A 23718-nucleotide genomic window follows, 5' to 3' on the forward strand; every position below is an offset into this window, starting at 1 on the left:
GGCCAAGTCACTGAACCCCAATTGCCTCATCCTGGGTCATCTCCAGTCATCCTGATGAATATCTGGTCACTGAATTCAGATGGCTCTGGAGGAGAAGTGAGGCTGGTGACCTGCACAGCCCTCCCTCACTCATAATAAAGTCAAGTGCAAGTCATGTCATCATTTCTCTGATGACATGGTCTTCTTCGGCAATGAAGGGTGAACACACACAACAACCCTGAGAGCTTTTATTATATTCTTTTTGCAGTGTAAGAAACTAAGGCAAACAAAGTGACTTACCCAATATCGCGGTTCTAGTATGTGTTTAAGGTAGGATTTGGGCTCAGTTCTTCCAATTTTAAGGCCTAGATCTACTAAACCACCTAGTTACCCTCTACAAAGTATTCACCTAAGAAATATCATGTAAGGTGACTTAGAGAATACTAATCCATCAACAGCTACTTATTAAGTCCCTGCTATAGTCTGGGAACTATGCCAATTGTTGGGGCTACAGATAATAAGAATGAAACAGTCCCTACTTGCAGAAAGCTTACATTTTAGTAGAAAAGATATCTACCTATCAAAATAAGTACAAGATTAATATCAGGCAAATACATACATACATATTTACGCACACACACACACACATATATATATACACACATATATATCTATACATACATACATGTATACACATATACATTCATATATCTGGTCTAACCCTTTCTTCTTATGGATTGGACCATGAAGATTCCCCCAAGAAGAAGTAAATTGGCCAAAGTCAAATAGATCATAATTCCAGATGTACCATTTATTAGCCACTGGAGCTTGGGCAAATATTGTCTCTAAGCTTAAATGTCCTTATCTGTAAAATGAGGAAGCTGAAGTAGCTAGAGGTCCATCCTGTGACTGGACTTTCTCTGTAGTTATCACATGGAAAAGATACCCTGGACTACATTTCTGTAGACCTGAGGATTTCATAAGGTCATAGTTTTAGAGCTAGAAGTAACCTTGGAACCACTGAGTCCAAAACCCTCATTTTATAGATGAAGAAGGTACAGCACAGATAAATTAAGTTAGTTACCCAAGGTGACAAAGCTAGGAAGTTTCTGAGGCGGAAGTTGAAGCTAGATTTGTCTGAGTCCAAGTACAGTGGATCTGTAGCCCACTGTATTCACCTAGGAGTTGTTGGTAAATACTGATGGGTATTTTCTCAGTACAAACCCCTTGAAGATAGCAACAAGCAGTGAGATTCCAAGATTTCTTATGTCAATCACCCTTTAATATTGCTGACTTGCTCGTAATTGATTTTATTAATAGTTACCCAACAAGAGCTTACGCAGAATGGCAAAAATATTATCTTTCAGTGTTATAAGAGTGGAAAGAATAGTTTTGTTCCTTTTATGACTCCGGGCACTGTCCAAGGCAGCCTTAAGTGTGGTAGCCAAATTAAGTTTTCTGGGGTAAGTTTCAGTTGGCTTTACTGGAGTTCTGGAAAATTCCATACTTAGCTGCCTCCCTATATTTCAGGATTTTAAAAGTAGCATGGAAAGAATTGACTCTTGAGTCAGAGGACCTGGGTTCAAATTTCACCTCTGACAATTAATACCAGTGTAACCTTGAACGTGTTGGATAAACTCCTTTGGTTTCCATTTCTTCAACTGTAGAATGAGATGGTGTCTGAGATTTCTTCCAAATCTAAATCTGCTTTCCTTTGAGTCTGTACTCAGTGGTTTTCTTGATGGGAATATGTATGCATATATATCTATGTATAGGTATAGATATGTATATATGTGTGTATATGTGTGTATATATGTGTAGCTTTACTGTTGCTAATAACATAGCATAAACATGTCTTAGACCACCATCAGGAATTTCTGAGGTCAAAAACAAAATGCCCTAGAGACCAATCTTCCAGTGATGAACTTTTCTGAACTGAATGATAATCCCTTGCCAGCCTCAGATTTAAAAGACTTTGAAGTATGACTTCATATCACCAGAGGAAATAGAAAGCACTTGCGAACTTAAGATGATTTATTTTTGCTAGAGTGAATATATCTCATATTATCATAAAAAAAGAAAATATTAACTCAGGGGCAAAATGAACTCACTTGAAGATAAATAATTAAAAAAGGAATCCACATTATGCTTCATTGGTATGAGTTTAGAGAACAAAGAGCCACTTTCATTTCATGGTGAGGCATCAAATGATCCCTTAAATGATCTTTCCGCACATCTCACATTAATAGGTTCAGAGCTTATGTTGTACACAAGGAAAGACTTGACTAGGTAAATGCCCATGTATTTTGACTTGAGAGTAGTTGGAAGACTTCACCTAACCCCTCTCCCAAGTTTCTACCAAATTTTTCTTCCTAGGCTTACCTGACTATCGGAACATTTTAATACCAGTTAGCCAACTACTATTTTAGTTCTAGCAGAGACCTAAGTTTTAACTCAGTGTAACACAGGACTGGCACATTTTCATTGGCAGGGAATGGGAAAAGTCCCTGAGTAGATAAGAAAGTGATAGTTGCCCAGGACTGAAAGTGCATTGAATCCCTGAGTGGTCACTTTACAATGTGAAAACATGTGGTGTCTGGAGTGGGGAAGGAAAGCCATTAGAATATAGCAGAAGTAGATAAAATCCCTCAAGGATACATGACAATATGGTATTGTGGACATTGGGAGAAAAAAATCAGAGACTTAATTTGCAATTTTGCCCAGTGTCTGATAGATATAGGATAATACCTGTGCATATGTAAATTCTGAGATAAGCCAGTATTGAGGGCCTCCCTATCTGTCAAACCCTGAAATCACTCTATATTTTGGTGAAAAAATCAGCCAAATGAGCAGTTTCCAATCGTCTACTCCCAAATGTTTTTGAACAAATTTTTTTTTAACACTTCAAGTGTGTGTAAAGATATTTCATAGACATAGTCATAGTTTTCACTGAAAAAAAGTAGTGATGAGATCCTTATATTAATAACTGTTCTATATTGTCTATTATAATAATTATTCTATATTAATACAGAATAATATTATATTAATGTAATAACAATTATTACTCTATATTGACTGCTTTTTCCCTAAAAATGACCCGACATATTGCTAATAAAGTGTCTATGGTTTTAGCCTCATTACATATGGGGAATGTAGAAATAGAATATTTTCTTGCCATTTCTTTTAAAGGCCTCTTTCCTAACAATTAATGAATGTAATTCTAAGGCAAGGCTATAGTACCAAAGACTATTTAAAATAGGGGATGTTTGAATATATCAGATTATTGCAAAAGAAATACCGGCAGTAATAAAGCCAAGCAATGCCCCTGATAAGACTTAGGCATGCTATGAATTATCAAGCTTAATAGAGATTCTGTTTTTATCACTTATTTTACCTTGAGCTAGTTTTTTTCCCCTTAACATTTTCCTCTTTCAACAGATAATACAGGATATAATTACATGAAGAAAAATAAATTATTTCAGGTTTATAAGTGTTCTCAAGTCCCTTGAGTTGTATGAAATCACTAGCATATTTAAAAAAAAAAATAGCCTCAGTGTTGACTAATGGAAGCAGTGTGAGAGCTTTCTGATTTGAATTAAAACCCCCAACTCAGAGGCTTAGATTGAGAGCCACGCATTAAAAATTTTTTTCCAACTAATCATTTATTCCCTTTCTGTTTAAAGGCAAAGAGAAATGACTTTTAAAGCTAAAGTCATAATTAAATGTGGGCTGTCACTTACATCTTAGTTTTTGCCTAAATGGCATTTATGTTGCACCTTGCTGGTCCAAAATTCAGAAATATTTTTGTTTGACTTCTTCAGTTCATAGTTTATTTCCTTGTAGCCAGAGAGAAATGATTAATAGATTCATTTGAATACAAGTTTGTTATATAATTTTTCTTATTGATATAAATATATAAATGTATCTATACATGCATGTATAGACATATGAATGTCCATGTGTATATACATGGACATATATATATATATATATATACATGGACACATTATATTTTTGTGTATATTATATATATGAATATGCATAGTTATTTGCAACTAAAATCTTTAATTTCCCCCCAAAGTTTGCCGCTAACTATCAAGGAGATTATAATTTTGAGCTTTTGACTTCATATTCCTTAGGAGGTGAAAATCTGTTTTCAAATGAATTCTTCCTGAGATAAGTGATTTCCAAAGTCCTGACTTAACATTGAGGACAGTGACTGTTTTGTTTTTGCTGTTGTATCTCAAGTACCTATCACAGAGTCTTGCAACCTGGTGATAATTAATATAGATGGAAGGAAGGAAGGAGGGAAGGAAGGAAGGAAGGAAGGAAGGAAGGAAGGAAGGAAGGAAGGAAGGAAGGAAGGAAGGAAGAAAGACAGGCAGGCTAGAGGGAAGGATGAAAGGAAAGAAAAAAGAAAGAAAAGAAAAAAAGAAAAGAAGAAAAAAGGAAGGAAATGAGTAAGAAAGGAAATGGATCTATCTTTTTTTTTAAGGCTTTTTCGGGGTAGGTGCAAGCTTTGTCAGGTCATGCCAGGCTAGTAAGCTTTTGACCATAGATGGGTCAGCATGTCTGTTTCAGGCAGGACCAGTCTAGCTAAGTATGGGGAAGCTCACTATTAGATTAGCCACAGAGTGATGAATGACTTGACCATCATGATTCTCTAAGAACATCTACTGTAATCTAGAGAGTTTGTAATATTCATTGGTGGAAGACATATTCATACCAATGAAATGACTTATCCTTGAAATATCAAAACTAGGGAAAGCCTACTTTTAGAATGTTGTTAAATGTTTGAATTTGGATCATACATAGGAATTATCTAGCTACTTTAAAAGCAAAGGACAGAGACTAGTCCCATAATTTCATTGGTTTAAGGAACCCCAAGTGAAGGAACTTCTATCCATACAGATTGCCTCCTTTTCTGAATCTTGCTGTCTTAGATAGTTGCTTACAACACCAAGAGTTTAAATAACTTTCCTAGTGTCATACAACTGGTATGTATCAGAGGTAGAATTTGAACCCAGACTGATCCTCTGTCTACTACTCCATGCTGTTATTATACAAATCTTTTACCTTAGAAAGTTAAAAGGTAAAGGAATGTTTAGTGCAAGTGGAGGCAGCATGGTGCCGTGGAAGTTGTTGAACTTGGGGTCCCTGAGTTCTAATCCCCTTCTAAATACCTACTACCTCTGACCTTGGGGAAGACACTTAATCTCTCCATGCCTCTATTTCCTCATCTGTGAAATCATAGGGCTGAACTGGATCACCTCTGAGGTCACTTTCACGTAGTAGGCATTTAGTAAAGGCTTGTTGCTTCAACTCTTTTGATGTAGTCAGTGAAATGAAGGCTTGGATATTATAGTCAGAAGAGGTAGAATTACAAAGCCCAAAGTGCTAATGAATTTAAATTAACTAGTTAAAAATAAAATAGATTCTTTAAATTCTCACCCCTTAACTAGTCACATTAAAGGCTGTTTTCTGAGATGGAACTTTGCTAACTTTAAGTCAAGTCTTATAGCAAAACAAGTGACAGTATGGTTGATATTATAATAGCCTTGAAGACTTTTAAATATGGGTTTACGTAAATTTAAATATTATCTATAGATAGATACAACATATATAAAATAAATGTAAATATATAAATATATAACATGTCAATATTGTATATTATTTGATAAATATATGAACACACACTTTTTGCCTTACTAGAATAGAAAAATCTGTCTTGGAAATGTCATTTTAAGTAACTCCAAAGACAAGATATGATACTTTCCTTTCCAGATGTTAATGGAAGATGTTACTTGCAATTATTACATGATTTTGGAATTGGAAAAGACCTTAGAATCTACTTAATCTGACCTATACTTAAAGAACAATTCCCCCTCCCCCAACAAGTTCACTGATAAGACGTCAGTCAACCTTTGCCTGAAGACCTCCATTGTGGGGGAAACCATTGACTTTTTGAGGCAGCTGGATTTCACTGTGGGGCAATTCTAATCGATAGAACGTATTTTCTTAAATACAGCAGAATCTGTAGCTTCTACCCATCACTCCTCATTCTGTCACTTGAAGTCAAATAGACTTATCCCACTCTCTTTTCAATGACAGTTTTTCACATAATTGAGGAAGTCTAATTATCTTTCTTTACTGTTATAGATCAACTCATCAAAAATGGTATTTATTCAGGAAAGTTAAGTATCTACTATGCTGTATACTAGTATGAACTAATCCACTTTTCCCCTAACATTTTGTAGAAGAAATGACTTATTCACTGGTAAGGATGTATTCTATCTCTAAGAAATTTCCTGGAATTTCTATTTCAAATAATAATTCCTTAAAGATGATGCAAGTATTTTTTGTGTTCATGACTTTAATAATTTTGGAAACTGCTTAGGAAATATGGCCACCCAGTTTATTTTCATTTTTTTCCTCTATCAAGTTTGGAGCAAGAGAGGGCTAAGTTTAATGTAGAGATTTTCAAACTGAATGTTGAGGTTCCTCATTTTAGCATGTAAAAATAAATAAATTCTTGATGCATCTATATGCTATTATATCTAAAGTCACTTTTGAATACTACTTTGAAAAAAGTATGATTGGATTTTGCTTTCTTACAAGAGATCAGACCACTAATCTGCAGGTGTGAGTGGGGAGGAGAGCATTTACTCTGAAATTGTGAAGATCTGAGAATAGTCCACATATGAGAATATATTACCTGGGATGAATCATTAGACCACCCTAGATTTCACTTTCCGTACTCGTAAAAAGATGGGGTTAGATACAATGATTTCTTATGATCCTTTCAAGCTCCAGACCTGTAGTCCTATGATACCAGAAGAAGGAAATTAGTCATTTTGTTTAAGACATCTGGTAACTAATTTGTGGTATACATTTTAAATAACAGTTCTACAAATAATTTCAGGTTGATTTAAACTTAATGGAATGTTGTAGCCTCATCTTCCATCTACAGATTCGAGTAAAAATTAGAATGATCATATAAATATTTTCAATCAGGACACTTGATTAGAAAAGGAGGGCACCTGGGTATTAAGATTTATTAAAATTTCCAAATAAGTGACTGTGGTTTCTCATTACTCTGTTCCTTGTAACATCATATCTCTTAGGCACAGAATGAAATGAGTGATGTTTGAAAATGTCTTTTATGTACTTTAAGTGAAATATAGTGTAAATAACATCAAATAGTAATGAAATTCAGTTCTCTGGGATTAAGGCATAATGGCATACATTCGCTGGGAGTAAATTTAAAGTTGAAACCAAATACCTGTATTACTTGCATTGAATTGTTGATGCACTGGAGCAGAAAAGAAAAGAAATGCAAAACCAAGTTGTTCTTACATTAGGTCATAAAAGAATTCTGTTGTTACTTTTAAGAAAAGAGTATGTAGTCAGAATATATTCTTCTAGTGTTTAATAGCAATCTCTTACATGGGTACTGTTTTGAAAAATTAAAAATTTAAGATTGGTCACATTTTAATTACAAAGCAAAAAGACAAAAGATAAAATTTGGCATTTTCATTTCATATTCCTTGGAAATCTTTGGTGTCAAACTCAAATAAAAATAGGGATAATCAAACCATACATAAGGATCCCTGCTGGCTGCTTACTGATTTAGAAAACCACATGTTAACATTATCTATGTTTTATTATTTTTTTTGGTTAAATATTCCAAAAATTGCATTACAATAATTCCCAATTCTACCCTTGGGATTGTATGATAACTCTGAGACAAAATTCTTCACTATGACAAACTTCAGATTTGGTGTTGATTTGCATTGATAGAAGTAGATTTTCAGTACAGATATTCCTTATCCCATTGGAAACACTGGTTCAATCCCACCTCTATACCTATTCTATCTAAATATAACCATGAAAATATTTTGATAAGTAAAGTCAAATAAGACTGTTTTGTTTGCTTTATTTTCTTTTTTAGAGTATGTTTTATTAACTGATGAAGCATTAGTTACAAAGGAATTTTGAGTAATTCTGGTCCATTAAAGATGCCAGTTCTTGCCTTTTCACACCCAATACCTCTAGTCTATTGCAAAAATAACTTGGAGAAATTACTATTAGGAAATAAAGAAAAAGAAATATTCAATTTAAGAAGCACTCCCATTCACATTTGGACTTCTTTTCTAGTTCATAGTCACGTTTCTCTTGTTGTGGGTATCCTTCAGCGTTCTATCATGATTCCTTTTTAGTGATGGCACTTAGCACATAGTAGGTGGTGAGAAGTTCTTTCTTTTAAGATTACACCAGCAAGAGGTTAAAAGAAAATCCTGAGTTTGGTACTGTTTCAGAATCTTTCCAGGTGGAATGAAGGTAAGGGTGGCCTATACTTGTATTTTCACTTGTGTTCGGAAACTTTTTTCCTCCTGACCAATTCAGAAATGTACTTTATAGTCTTAGAGAGAAAGTTCATTTAGAGGCTTAGTGAGTGAACTTGCCTCACACAGTTAGCATTTGGAGGAGGCGGAATTTGAACTCATATTTCCCTGACTCTCTCAGGCCCTCTATCCATTACAGTACAAAAGGTTTTAATTTTCACTTTTGTTTTGAGGACTGTGCTTAAAAGTTCAATGAACATGCTCACTCCCTTTCAGTACAATGCAAGTTCTTAGAGAACTGTAGGAATCAGAGAGCCCTATGTGTGAAGACGTAGTGTCTCCCATAACCTTTTCTCTTCTTTTCTTGGGATATAATGGCAATAAACTAGTAGGTGAGCAAATTATTATCGTTGTGGTCTTGAGTGACCATGAAAGTATATCTTTAACAATCCCTGCCTCTAGCTTTTCCAGGCTTATGTAGTCTATGTCTTCATTCAGAGAGGAATTCTAGGACATGAAGCAACTCCAAATATCTGTTATAAATCCATTTTCATTCTTGCAACAGAATATGACTTATTCATCTATTCTTTCTTTTTTGAATTATTTTAAATTTTGTTTAAATAAACTTTTAGTCCTGAAATAAAGCAAAAATAAATTTCTATGTAGTCCTATACACTGTATAATCCAAATGTGAAATGGACGAATCCTTTCTCTTTTTTTTGTGAAAACAGGAGAAAAAATCAAGTGGAATGTTTTATTGAGATCAATTTAACTTTTTTTGATAGGAAAACTAGTAGTTCTGTCTAAATATTAGAGAAAAGGGCACTAACTCATCATAGTTGAAATAAACTTTAAGTCTTTGCATATAGAAATAAAGAAAATAAAATTTTTGTTATTTTCCAAGAGGGTAGGAGAAGGCAGGAGTAGTTTATTTTATATAAGATTTTCTCTGATTTACCATAATTTTTATTTTTCATTTTTGAGATATGTATGCCTATATTTTGGGCAACTAGATGGTGCATTTGAGAAATATTAGGCCTGGAGTCAGGAAGAATCAACTTCCTGAGTTTAAATCTGGCCTCAACTAGCTCTGTGGTCATGAACAAATAACTTATCCATGTTTACCTCAGTTTCCTCATCCGTAAAATAATCTGGAGAAGGAAATGGTAAACTACTCCAGCATCTTTGCCTAGTTAACCCTACATGAGGTCATGAACAGTCAGACATGAATAAAAAAATGAACTTATTCCCTGTCTCACCAGGCTAGAAAGACAATGGCCAACCATGGACCTGATTCCAGAACTGATTGGCATAGAAGATTTAACCTGCTCCATTTTTCCAGTCACGGCAGGTTCACTCTTTCTTAGGCAGTCTGTTGATCCTCTGCTTCTGCAGCTACCATACTGGTACTGGCACCTGATTAGCATTAGTCTTACTGTGGCTCAGAACTCCTGAGCGATCCTCCAGTCTCAGCCTCTTCAACAGCAGGGACGATGGGACTATGCCACCACACTTGATTTCTGTGCTAATTACGAAAGCATTTTTTCCTATTTGTCCGGAAAATTATTTTATTTGAATTTTAGACACTTTTGCTTTTTAAAAGACTTTTGACATGTAGATAATCAGAAATCAATATTTTTGTTGTTCAGTTTGATTTTTCCTGAAGACCCCTTTTGTGTTTTTCTTGGCAAAGATACTGGAATAGTTCATTCTCCAGATCATTTTATACATGAGGAAACTGAGACAAACAGGTATAGTGACTTGCCCAGGGTCACATAGCTGGTAAATGTCTGAGGCCAGATTTGAACCAGCACTTCCTGATTCCAGGCTTGGTGCTCTATTCATCATACTACCTACTATCCCAAATCACTAAAAAAAAAAAAAAAAATCTGGCAACATATTCTTAGTATAAGAATGAAATAGTTTTTATTTATTATACAAGTAAAACACATGAAAATGAATATCAAAATAATACTATTTTTAAAGGTTTACAAGTGCTTAGTACTTTTTTTGTGTTGAAAATGATGAAAAATCAGATCATGGTAAAGTGGAAATATTACTGTCTCTCTAGTTGGAGGTGTTGTTCAGTCATTTTTCATTATATTTGACTCTTTCTGACCCTATTTGGGGTTTTCTTGGCAAAGATACTGGAATGGTTTGCTATTTCCTTCTCCAGCTCTTTTTACAGAAGAGGAAACTGAGGCAAACAGAGTTAAGTGATTTGCCCAGGATCACACAGCTAGGAATCTGAGACCAGATTTGAATTTAGGAAGATGAGTCTTTCTGACTGCAGGCTTGGCACTCTATCCACCTAGCTGCCTAAAGATCTGGGTACAAATTCTCTCCCCTTACAATTAGACTTAAATGACCATGATTAAAATGGTCAAGTAAATTAGACCAAAATGATCATGTTGCTAGAGAACAAAATAGTTTTTTTTTTAAACAATTTTTCACACCTGGATGAAAAAATGGCATGAACTGAGAGGTGTTCATGTATTACACCAATTACAGAGGAATTCTCTTTGATCAGTATATGTTATCCATAGATTTGCTGAATGTCTGAGCCTCAGTTTCCTCATCTGTAAAATGATTTGGTTAAGCCAAATGACCTCAGAGAAATTTTCCAATACTAAGACTATGACTATAGATATGACTATAGACTATAAATAATCCTATATGTTTCATTCTTAAAGATAATTTTAGTTTGCTTCCAAAATTAAACATAATTACAGAATTAAAAATAATTATATCCATTAAAAATGTTTCCAGGTTGATAGTTTTAGAAATAACTTTCTCAAGTGCTGAGTCATCTTTTCATTACCTCTTCTAACAGAGATGAAAATGACTCGTAAAATATCATAAGAAAGATAACCACATTATTGCTATTATTAGTCAGTCTGTATTGCCCCCAATTTGGTCTCCATTGACCAAAGAGGCTTATTATTATTAAAATTAGCAAGAAGAGACACCATAGGTTGCCGTGAAAGAAATCTTCAGATTTAGAGAAGTTGGAAAACTTCAATCTAATCCATTTTATAGATAAGAAAACTGAGTCGTAAATTTTCAGCACATTTTAGAATAGCGTGATGTTTTGCTCAAGAAGGGTCCTGGGTAAAAAGTACAAAATTTGACCAACCATCTCTCTTTATGCTACTTTCTTACCCAGGACAGAACTATTACCAAAAGAAAAACTGCTTTGGTCTCCATGTCCTTTAACCACTGGTTCTCAATCTGTGGTCTGTAAACCTTTTTTGAGTATGTATTTTGATAACTGTATTTGAATATGATTAATTTCCTTTATAATTCATATTTTTATGCATTTAAACACATTATATCTGCCAAAGAGGTTTATGACACCAAAAAGGTTAAGGACCCTTGCTTTGGATGGTGAAACTTTCTTTTGAAAACAAAATCTTTTGTTAATTGAACTTACAAAAAGGGGGCTGCCCGTCTTGTCTTTCCATTCTTTTCTTGTGATTTTGGTGTAAAAGAAGAAAAACTCTAAGGAGAAGAGATGAATTCCAAATAATGTTTATTTGGTACCTTAGAGTTAATTTTAAAAGTCCCACTTAATCGATAACCCAACATTTAATTTTTTCCCATTGAATTTGGGGCAGGCAAATGGCACAGTGGATAGAGGGCTGGGTCTGAAGGAAGACTCAATTTCCTGAGTTCAAATCCAGCCTCAGATACTTACTAGCTTTAGGATCCTCGACAAGTCACTTAACCCTGTTTGCCTCAGCCTCCTCACCTGTAAAATGAACTGGAGAAAGAAATGGCAAATCACTCCAGTATCTCTTTGCCAAGAAAACCCCAAATAGGGACAAGAGTCAGACATGTCTTAAAATGACTGCCCAAAAATGGAACTGGATTTGAAGACTAGATATCAACAGTTTAATTTTTTTCAGTTGTCCCCCTCAAATGGAATTGATAACCTATAAAATATATCATCAATATATTGGTTTTTTCAGACTGGTTCCATGATGTCAAGGGCGGAAGCAACTTTCAGTGAGGAGACTCCCTTTACTAATGCATCTCTGAACTTGAGCTACATTTCATAGTCTAGGATTCTGAAAAGGCAGACAGAATGTGTCTAGGATCACACAGCCAGGAGGTGTTAGAGTCAGGACTGATTCTCTACTTACTATGTAATACTGTATCTCTCATGCTATAAATAATATTTCCAGGTAAGTATTCTTATGCATGTTTTCATATGGTAAACAATGTATTTTGTCTAATCACCATGTCACCAGGCTGGATATTGTTTCTTTGGTTTCAGGGCTTGTTACAGACACTTCTTAGGAGTTACAGACCGTTATCTAAAACATCTTGATGTCTTCATGCATCTGTAGCAACCAGTCAGTTTTATTCTTTCACAGAATTAATCATAGGATCACCAATCTGAAAATGAAAAGAACCTCAGAAGACTAGCTAGTCTACCCTTTTCCTTTTATGATGGAAGAATCTAAATGCTAAATAGGTCAAGTTACTTGTCAAAAGAATAAGAAGTTATCATTTGTATATAGCATTTTAAGACTTACAAAGTGCTTTACAAATATCTCATTTTATTCTCACAACAGCCCTTTGAGGTATCTCCATTTATTATTTTTATTTTATTAAATTATTATTTTTATTATCATCTCCATTTTTACAATAAGGAAACTGAGGTAGAGGTTAAGTGATTTACTTTGAGTTACAAAGCTAAAAAGTGTCTGAGGTCGAATTTGAATTCCTGACTAGGGGCAACTAGGTGGTACAATCCATAGAATGCTGGGCCTGTGTTCAGAAAGACTCATCTTCCAGAGTTCAAATCTGGCCTCAGACATTTATTAGCTGTGTGACCCTGGGCAAGTCACTTAACTCCCTTTAGCCTGTTTCCTCCTGTGTTAAATGAGCTGGAGAAGGAAATGGCAAACCACTCCAGTATACTTGCCAAGAAAACCTCAACAAATGGTGTCATGAAGAATTGGACACAACTGAACAACAACTGATTTCCAGACTACAGGTCCAATGCTCAATCCACCATGCCCACTGGTTGCATTAGATTAAAAAAACAGAACAAACAAATAAAAACCCCAACCTCCCAAACAAAACAAAATGAAACAACACCAATTACATCAACATTCATACAGCAGCAGTAGCAGCTTTGAATCCAGTTCTCCCGACTCCATATTCAACACTTTTTTCTACTCTGTTAAGTTAGTTACCTTGATTATCTGGGTAACATCATAGCTTGACCCGTTGTTTCAGCCTAAATGGTCTGTCTTATAACCCCCTTTTTAACTACTGCCTTTTCCCCACATTTCACATTTGAATAACTTTCCCCTTTCCCCTTTTCTCTTATAATTATATCAGGTATTCAATTTTTTAAAAATGTTTTTCTCTTCTCCACTCAGCCATAAAATTGTTCACTCCTCATATTTTTGATTGGATGGAGTGGATAAACACCTTGTGTCCCAAGAATTAATTACTAGTCACTTGGAGGGAAATGAGGATTTTTATTTTCTGGATCTTCTCTCACAGTAGCTTAATATTTGCATCTCTGATCTTTCCATCATGGTATCTTTGCAAGTGTGGTTCTGCATCTAATATATAATAAATCACACAAGTATTTGAATGTGTGGAAACATTGACAGAATCTATTTGTCATATAAACAAAAGTGAGCGATAGTTTCACTTTTAGGGTTGGCAGCTCCCAAGAAAGCTAAACTCTGTTCGACTAAATGCAGTATGAAGAAGCAATTATCTATGAAAGAAGGCTTGTTGATGAGGGAGAATTTTTCTTTTTTGCCTAGAATGAACTCCTACATGAACCATAAAGTACACACTTCAAATCCACGCTTTAATGGCTAGTTGACAGGTTTATTTTTGATCTTCCATTACGAGATGCCAGCTACAACTTTAATCGTACAGATAAATCAGGATACCTAGTATTGTCCGTGATATATAAAAATAATGATGATGGTGATAGTAGCAACAGTAAACATTTATATGGTGCCTATTTTGTGCTAGGCATTGTGCTTAGCACTTTATAAATATGAACTCATTTAATTATCAGAACCACTTTGGGAGGGAGGTGCTATTATTATCTTGTTTTACAGTTGAAAAAACTGAGGCCAACAGAGGTTAACTGATTTGCTCAGGGTCACACAGATAGTAACTGTCTGAGACTGGGTTTGAATTTAGGTTTTCCAGCTTGGATCTTTCTGTTTTCAGGCCCAGTGCTCTATGCACTATGCCACCTAAGCTGCCCTAAGTATATTTAGTGGGGTGGGAGAAATGAGCATTTTTTTTTTCTGAATTTAAACTCCAAAAAAAAAAAAAAAATTAAATTCCATATGCAAAGTGGAACAGAAAATTGGATCACATATGCAATTGCTTCTATTATATATAGCGTGCTTTTCTTTTTAAAAGTACAATGAATTAATTTGTTGTTAAGTTGTATCCAACTCTTCATGACCCTATGGACTGTATTGTCCATGGGCTTTTTTTGGCAAAGATATTGGAGTGGTTTGCCATTTTCCTTCTCTGGTGGGTTAAGGCAAATAGAGGTTAAGTGACTTGCCCAGGGTCACACAGCTACTAACGGTCCCAGGCCAGATTTGAACTCAGGTCCTCCTGACTTCAGGCCTAATGTTCTACCCACTAGGATATTTAACTACCTGTATTGAATCAATTCAATATATAACTAACAAAAGGAAGATAACTGTGGAGAGAGCAATTTCAGTCACGTGATGGGGTCAGAAGCCATATCAGAAAGGGCTAAGAATGAGTGCAAGTATGTATGAGGAGTGTTGGCAAACCTTATATAAATTGATAAGAAAAATCAGCCATTGTTATTTTCAGCTAATAAATAATAATTTTTATGATTTCTGAGGTTCTCATTTCCAGTTTCCATTGTCTGTAGTTAGTCTTTGGATTTCCTTCTAGCTCTAGAACTTTGATCCTAGGTCTTTCTTGGAAGCTCTTAGGATAACATTATTCTTGGCCCTATAATGGATTTTTCATAATGTAGAATTGTTTTGAGAAATAACAATGATCCTAAATATTTTTGTATCTTATTTGTTTTTCATATCTTGGTCTGATGAAGTGGTAGCATACTTGGGAAAGGACTTCCCCTTTACAAATGTCATGGGAAGGTTCCCCTCCCCCAAGATAACCTGTCAGTTTTCTGATACTTTATCCCATGTCAGTAGGTCCCAGCTCTGCCTGAGTATTGTTTTCTCTTCTTGGCAGCATGGGGTAACCTTGGAAATGTCCTCAAGAGCCAGAGCAAGATTTCTGAAGCCGAGAACGCCTATAGAAATGCTTTGTACTACCGCAGCAACATGGCGGATATGCTCTATAATCTGTGAGTATACATTTCAGGCACACCATGGTCCATGGGATGATTGATAAAAGTTCTGGAAATGGAAATGATGCTAGGTAGCTAAGTAATGATGTTTCTTCCAGGCATCACCTCCCTCACCACAATGGGGTGGGGGGGAAGGTACAGACTCTCTTTGTATGGGGCCCAATCAACTGTATCTAGATTTTGTTTTTATTTTTGACAGGAGAAATACACATGACTTATGCAGCTTCAAAATTACCTCAGTTAAAAGTGATAATCCCTGTCCCTTTTCTCATCCCTAGCCTTGGGGCCTTATTAAGCACCATTATGCATGTTTTACATAGATGTATTCGGGAGTCTATATAAGCTATTTTTCATAAAACTGATGCTAAAAGCAGTGATAATAGTAAATGATTAGTTTCCAACTTTTTTAAGATCCAGGTTTCTTTGTGTTTTTCATATGACAGTTGCTGAATGTTTTTTCATTCATTCATATACCTATCTATATATAGAGTGTATATATGTGTGTATATGTATATATATGTGTGTGTGTGTGTGTGTCTGTGTACACACACACGTTCAAATTTTTAAAAATATTTACGTCAAGCAATGTAAATAGGCACTATGTAAGGAATAATTTAAAAGTCATATATATAAATATGCTTTCATATATGTGTGTATATGTATGTCTGTATTCACACACGTACATACATATACACATCGATTTGGTATTATGCTCTGATACTATTAACCCTATCAGACCAATCTAGCCTAACCTTCACATTTTACATATGAAGAAACTGAGGCCCAGGCAATGAAGTGACCTACTCAACATTGCTTAGCATATTATTATCAGAGATGGAATTTAAATCCAAGCCCTCTTAGTCCAAAGTCAGTACCCTTTACCACAGAATTCACTAGGGCCAATTTCTTTATATGCTCTATTGGGAAGAATATCCAAAAGGCCAAACCCTAGAGAGAAAGTTCCCTGCCTTGAATCACCAAAGGTCAAAACTGAAAGCATCTGGCTTATCTCAATGATTTTTAAGTCACTATGCTCAATTGAAGTGTTCCTTGAAAGTCTCTTTTCTCCCAGCTGTTAGTGTTAGAGGTGAATGCTGGAATTATTCTCATTCAAAAATGGCCAGCTTCCAATATAAAGCTTTCAAACTGAAGGATAAAAAAATAATAAAAAAGTTATTTAAAAAATGTATACACAGAGAGAGGATAACCAGGGATTTAATCAGAAAAATGAGAGAAGGATGTGGGTTAAGTGGCTCATGTACATTGTTGACCTTTTTTCCTATGGGCTCATGCTGTAGAATTATGTTAAAAAGATAATCAGTAGGATTATTAGGCTGAGCTGACAGTCTCTTGCAAGAAAACACTGCTCAGATGAGTGCTAATATATGTCCTAAATCTTTCTACAAAACATCATTTTATCTTGACATTAGTGAAATAGTATAGTGTTCATACAGATCATACATATACAAATATACATACATATACAAATATGCACACATATAATCCCATGTATATATCTGCTTTTAAAAGAATAATGTATAACGTATTTTCATTTAATAATATATTCAATCTTTTATTCTCATAGCCACATTGAAACAAATGAAGAAACAAATCTGGTGCTGGGCAAAAGAGTGTTCATTTGAATCTGGGATGAATAGATTTATGTTCACATGTCAGTTTTTCTTTTCAATCATAATAACGTCCTAGGACAAAGTAGATGTGCTATCACTCACTATGATTTCACACTGTCACATTTTATTAATACATATTCAACCATCCACCTTTTGACTCCAGTACTCATTACTACTTGAAACAGAATTGATTTCAAGTTTAATAGATGCACAATATGTATAATTTAATTTCTGCAATAGATGCTTCTTAGCCAGGCTGTTCTAAATAGTATTTTACAGGTAGTTCCATATTGAGTTGTATTCCATTAGGATTTTACTAGATTCAAAAATTCAGATATTTAATTCAGAACTTCAGTAAATGTAATACAGTGTAATCAGCTCTTGATTATGTATCTTAATAAAGAGGATCATTAGTGAAGAGAACATGATATTTACTAACATGATGTAGTACACCCTATTTTTTTGTCATCCTCTAAAAGCAATGTAAAAGTCAACATTGTGGGAGCCTTTTGATGCCAGTGCTGGGGGAATAGAAATATTAAAAAAAATCATTCTTTATTTATATTAGGTTTTTATGATATTTGTTATACTTTTAAAAAATATTATGTGTCCTCCCTATCTAAACTTCAGTGGCTCCCTGTTACCTCTAAAACCCAATGTAAAATCCTCTCTTTACTATTTAAGACCCTTCATCATTTACCCTTCCTCCTCCCTCATACATTTGCAGTCTTCTTACACCTTATACACCACCCCCCGCCCCACCCCTAAATATTCTTCAATTTAGTGACACTGTTCCACTTGCCGCTCCTATCCAGACATTTTCTTTGGCTGTCTCCCATGCCCCGGGAATGCTCTCCCTTTTCGTTTCTTCCTCCTGGCTTCCTTGACTTCCTTCAAGTCCCAAGTAAAACTCCTATCTTCTACAGGAAGCATTTCCCAATCTCCCATAATTCTAGTGCTTACCTTTGTTGATTATTTTTCTTTTGTCCCATGCGTAGCTTATTTGTTCATATTTGTTTACTGTTGTTCCCCCATTAGACTGAGAACTCCTTGAGGGAAAGGACGATCTTTTACCTTTCATTGTAACCCCTGAGCTTAGCACGTTGCCTGGCACGCTTCATAAGTACTTATTGATTGATTGACAAAAAAAAAGTTTTGGGTGCCTTTTGATTTTATATCATATCTATTGAATCCTGAGATGTAACAAATTAAAAAACGTTTAAGCAAAACCAATCAACTTCCCAACCATGTATGATGATGAACATGACAGTTCATGCCTCTCATCTCCCCCTTCTCCTCATAATTATGCTTTGAGGACATGATGTGGCATATATCATCTTCACCGGATATTAGTTATAACAGGGTTCTATTGTGATTTCACACTATTGGTCTGGCTGTATGCAGTTCAGACACACTTCAGTACGTCTGCTGTGTCTTTACTCAGGTTTGATTTTATTCCAGATTCCCTTAATCCTAAAATTTTCTAAATTACAAACATTGTTCTTTTTGGAAATAGTAAAAAGAAATTGATATGGATGCTACTTAAATGGATGGTAATCACAAGGACTTGGTTAGTTTTATTTTATCCCAAAGAAATATCAGCATTTACATATTAATTATAAAATTAGAGACAAAATGGCTAGTGGAGACAATGCCAGACTCTGTGTCCAAAAGACCTGGGTCCAAGTCTTTCCTCTGATACGTACTGGCTGTTTGACCCTGGATGAGTCACTCATCCTTTGAGGGTCCCAGACAGCTGTCTAGCATTCAGTTGGTGAGAAGACTGGTAGAGGAATTCCCTACACCAAGTAATCACATCCAAAACCCTTAATAGTCCTGTATGATGCTGAACAAATTTGCAGTATTAGATGTAGTGAGTCAAACCTGGGTCTGCCTTTATGTTTTCCTCACACAATCTGTTGTGACCCTTTGGAAAGTAGAAAATGGACATGGGATGAAGCTTAATCATCTCCATAGATTAATTTAGCACTAGAAGGGACCTTAGAGGTCATCAAATCCTCTCCATATCCCCTTGTTCGAGAGATGTTGAAAATAAGGCCCAGAGTGACTTATCCAAGGTTGTAAAAGGAGTAAGTAAGTAAATCACGGTCCTGCTTCTGCTGGACTGGGTGTCCCTCATGCCAAACCTACAGGCCTGCATGTGTGGATGTCTTCCTTCCCTCTATGACTTATTAGCTTAATTATCTTGAAAAGTACATGAAAGTCCTACAAAGACTCAAAGGCAGCATGGTGTAGGAACAAAGTTGGTTTCAGGTAAAAGTCCTACTGTAGACACAGTGAAGGAGTCAGATAGTGCAGTGAATAGGGCTCTGAGCTGGAGCCAGGAAATTTGAGTTAAATACCAACTGTGTGACCCTGGGAAAGTCACTTAAATTCTGTTTCCTCAACAGTCAGATGGAGATAATAACACCTACAAGATAGGACTGTTGTGAGGATCAAATGAGATAATGTTTTTAAAGTTCTTGGCACATATTAAGTTCTTAAGAAATCTTTCCTTCCTTCCTTACTTCCCTCCCTCCCTCCCTCCCTCTCTCCTTCCTTCCTTCCTTCCCTCCCTCCCTCCATCCTTCCCTCCTTCTTTCCTTCCCTCCCTCCTTCCCTCCTTCCTTCCTTCCTTCCTTCCCTCCCTCCCTCCATCCTTCCTTCCTTCCTTCCTTCCTTCCTTCCTTCCTTCCTTCCTTCCTTCCTTCCTTCCTTCCTTCCTTCCTTCCTTCCTTCCTTCCTGCCTCCCTCCTTCCCTCCCTCCTGCCTCTCTCCTTCCCTCTGTCCTTCCCTCCCATCCTATGTCACTTAAACTGTCTTCCTCAATTTCCATAACTGTAAGATGGGTGAAATAATAGCACCTACCTTCAAGGACTGTTGCAAGGATCAAATGTGATAATATTTTAAGGAAATTTACACACCTTAAAAGGCTACATAAATGCTATTCTCGTTATTGATGTTGCAATACCATTATTTTATTCCCCATGAGCAAGTCATTTAATGTCTCAATTACTCCTCAAAATTATCTAAGACTGCAAGTTGCTGAGTGGATGCTGATCTGCATTACCGGAGTTAGTTTCCATACTGGAATGTGAAAGTGAAAGTTAGTAACAGACATTTATTGGGCACTTAAGGAAACATCCATTCCACAATAGAGAAAAGCCAAATTGATGACACTTTCACTCTTTAGCCTTTCTTGAAAGCCATTGGTTAGGAGGAGGTGGGGGATGTTGAGAATTTTTGTACATCATTAGGTAGCTTTGGTTGTTTGATGATTCCCCCATCCATGTATGTTCTTCTGTTTTTAAAATTTTGACTCTGGGCTAGGATTACACGAGCTTCTTCTTTAGTGTTTTCTCCAACCTTCTTTAATCAAGTAATTTACTTAAGTCTTCTTGTCAAGTAGCCAGCCTGGGAATGAAAAATAGAAGCTCCTCCGTGGATTGATCCAAAGAGTTGCGAAGTATTGAAGGAAAGGGGCTGAATAGTCCCTGGGGGATTGCTTAGACTATGGGCTGTGCATGTATATGTGGAGGGTTGGAATGAGGTCTGTGACAAGATACACATACACACAAATAGTCTCTCTCTGTCTCTGTCTCTCTGTCTCTCTCTCTGTCTCTCTCTCTCCTTCCCTCCCTTCCTCTCTCTCTCTTTCTCTGTCTCTCTCTCTCATTGTTTTTCAACTGAGAATGAATGACTTATCCAAGAAAATCTTTGTAGTCATACATTTCCCAAAGCCCTCAGGTTTTTTTTTCTTTCTTCTTTTGCATCTGAAATCTTCTGGGTTTGCATTTCATAGGCATGGGCCAGAAAAAGTTACACCTATTCATGCTTTATTCTTGAAATCCAAGGTAGAGAGACTACATGAAAAAAGAAGGAGTAAGCTGTGGTCACAGTAAGCACTTATAGATTATGCTGAAAGGATGATTTTTCTCCCTTGCTCTCTATCGACTGCCATGTTAAAGGCAACCCCAGGCGTTGGGTACCAGTTGGAGGAACTCTACGTGTCCTTTTAGCGAGAGAGCTTGTATACCTCCTTGAGAAGGATTCTTTCAAAAAGATCCGAACAACAAAATCTCATCTTGTTGACTGGGAGTGATGGAAGAGCTTATCAGAATGTAGTAAGGGATCTCCTGTTCACCCCCCCCCCCAAGTCACCTAGTTTTTCTCTGTCTTCATCATTTTAAGTGACATGACATTCCATTCCATTCATGTGTCCCAGTTTGCTTCACCATTCTCCCATTGATAGCTCTCTACTTTGTTTCCTATTCTATGCTACGCCTTCATCTCACCACCACACGTGAATTCACCAGTCTAAATGAATATTTTAATATATATGGAACTAACTTTCTATCTCTAATTTCCCTGGAGTATATGCTTAGCATGAGGAACTCTGGATCAAAGGGTTTTATGGACATTTTATCATTTTTTAGCATAATTCTAAAGCCCTTTTCAGAATGGAAATTTTCAGCTCTACCAGAAGTATGTGTGCACCTGTCTTCCTTCATCTTTTCTGTCATTGAGTATTAAGGAGCTCATATTCTACTTTGAAGATTCAGCATGAGTACAGATAAATAGAACATAAGGGGAGAAGGAGAAGGAAGGAGAACATCAATACCTAATCTCACCCAGTTCACTCATTTAATAGGAGGAAACTGTTTCCCACAATGATTAAATTACCTAGGGTTGCACAGCCAGTTGGTTACAGAACTGATATTAGAAACCATGTCTCCTGACTGCATAAGTTGTGTCCTTGCTTGTTACCATGCTGTTTCTTGGGTTTTCAGACCCAGATCAAATTGGAGTCCCCTGAACTAAAACAGACATATGTATATACAGACATATATACATATGTGTATGCACTCACACACACATATATGTATAAATATATTTTGTATGTCTATGAATATGGAGGGAGGGAAAGAAAGGAGAGGCAGAGACAGAGAGAGACAGAGAGAGAGAGAGACAGAGACAGAGAGAGAGAGAGAGAGAGAGAGACAGAGAGAGAGAGAGAGAGAGAGAGAGAGAAAGAGGTATGATATCTGGGACTGATAGCAAAGCCTGAAGTATTCCCAATATTATATTAGTTCTGTGGTGAAAGCGTCATCTCAGGATTGGCTTGAATTGGTACTTTCTAGGCCACATAGACATTTTTATTCAAGTAACACATGGAATATGAGTTAAATTATTTAATATTCTGGAAGGTTGCAGAAAGTCTTTGAATCCCTATTAAAATGATATTGGATTTTACAGTCATTTCCATTTAGAACACTACAGGTAAATTTATGGAGAGAGGTGAGCAGTTTAGCATTTAGAAAGGACATGAAAGAGGCTTATAAAGAGGTTTATTATCTCATCGCATGTTCATTTCTTTTGTTTGGTTTAACTTCAAATTGATTGGAAGTTTCATTAATGGCCAAAAGCATTCTTAGTTGTTTAAATGGAGAAATCTCATTCTGGTGATGTTTGGCAAGATTCAAGTAACTTAATTTCTGTTTTCTCAGAAGGAAGCTTTGCATTATGAAAAATTAAGTGTCATTATCCCATCCTTGTGATGAAAAATGAACAGTTGTAAATGTGTTGTGTGTTCTCTTCCCAGCAACCCCTTAAAGCTTTCCAACTGTTCACTGTGGTCTTTGCGTTGATTTTTCCATACCCAGGAGGAAATAGAGTGATATTGTTTTGTGTTATCCTTTGCGCTACATCTTAGGCTTAGCTTCTAAACACTTTTAGCAGCATGAAGGGAGACTTGCTAATGTAGGATACAGGAAACTCAAGATCTTATAACATTGTGGCAAGGATATATGATTTTTGTAGGTATTAGAACTCTGGCTTTGAAAGTAGATTCTCATCATTCATTTATATAGTGTATATATATATGTATATGTATATGAACACACATATATACATACACATAACATATACACATATAAAATACATACAAATATATGTGTATAGCATATATAATATAATACATGTGCATATATACATATAATATATAAAACATATATACGTACATGTATATGTATACATATTGCTTTGCAAACTAAAATATTATTAAAATACATTTTAATAAAACATTATTACTCTTGTTAGAGGGCAATGGACAAATTACTTAATCTCTGAACCTTATACAATCCTCTAAAATCATTGAGGGTTAAGATTTTTTAGAGTTCTAATACCTACTATACACACATATGTATGTTCAAGGATACATACATACACACACACACACACACGTGTCCTAAAAGTTCAGTGAAGTTTTAAGCTTTTCAAGTTCAGCCTTTTGTCAGTCATGTCCAACTCTTTGGAACCCCATTTAAGGTTTTCTTAGCTAAGATGTTGGAGTGATTTTTCATATCTTTTGCCAGTTCCTTTTACAGATGAGGAAACTGAGGCAAATGGG

The 23718-nt window shown here is 35.7% G+C and overlaps 1 protein-coding gene across 1 annotated transcript in view; it reads left to right on the forward strand.

Moving 5' to 3' along the window:
- The window catches only part of TMTC2 (transmembrane O-mannosyltransferase targeting cadherins 2), a 518935-nt gene that overhangs the window by 283413 nt on the left and 211804 nt on the right, over positions 1 to 23718 (forward strand). The window contains 1 exon segment of the mRNA XM_072655497.1: positions 15561 to 15675. Within this exon segment, the coding sequence (XP_072511598.1) occupies positions 15561 to 15675 (115 nt within the window).

The sequence above is a fragment of the Notamacropus eugenii genome, chromosome 3 (assembly GCF_028372415.1).
Source record: "Notamacropus eugenii isolate mMacEug1 chromosome 3, mMacEug1.pri_v2, whole genome shotgun sequence".
NCBI lineage: Eukaryota > Metazoa > Chordata > Mammalia > Diprotodontia > Macropodidae > Notamacropus > Notamacropus eugenii.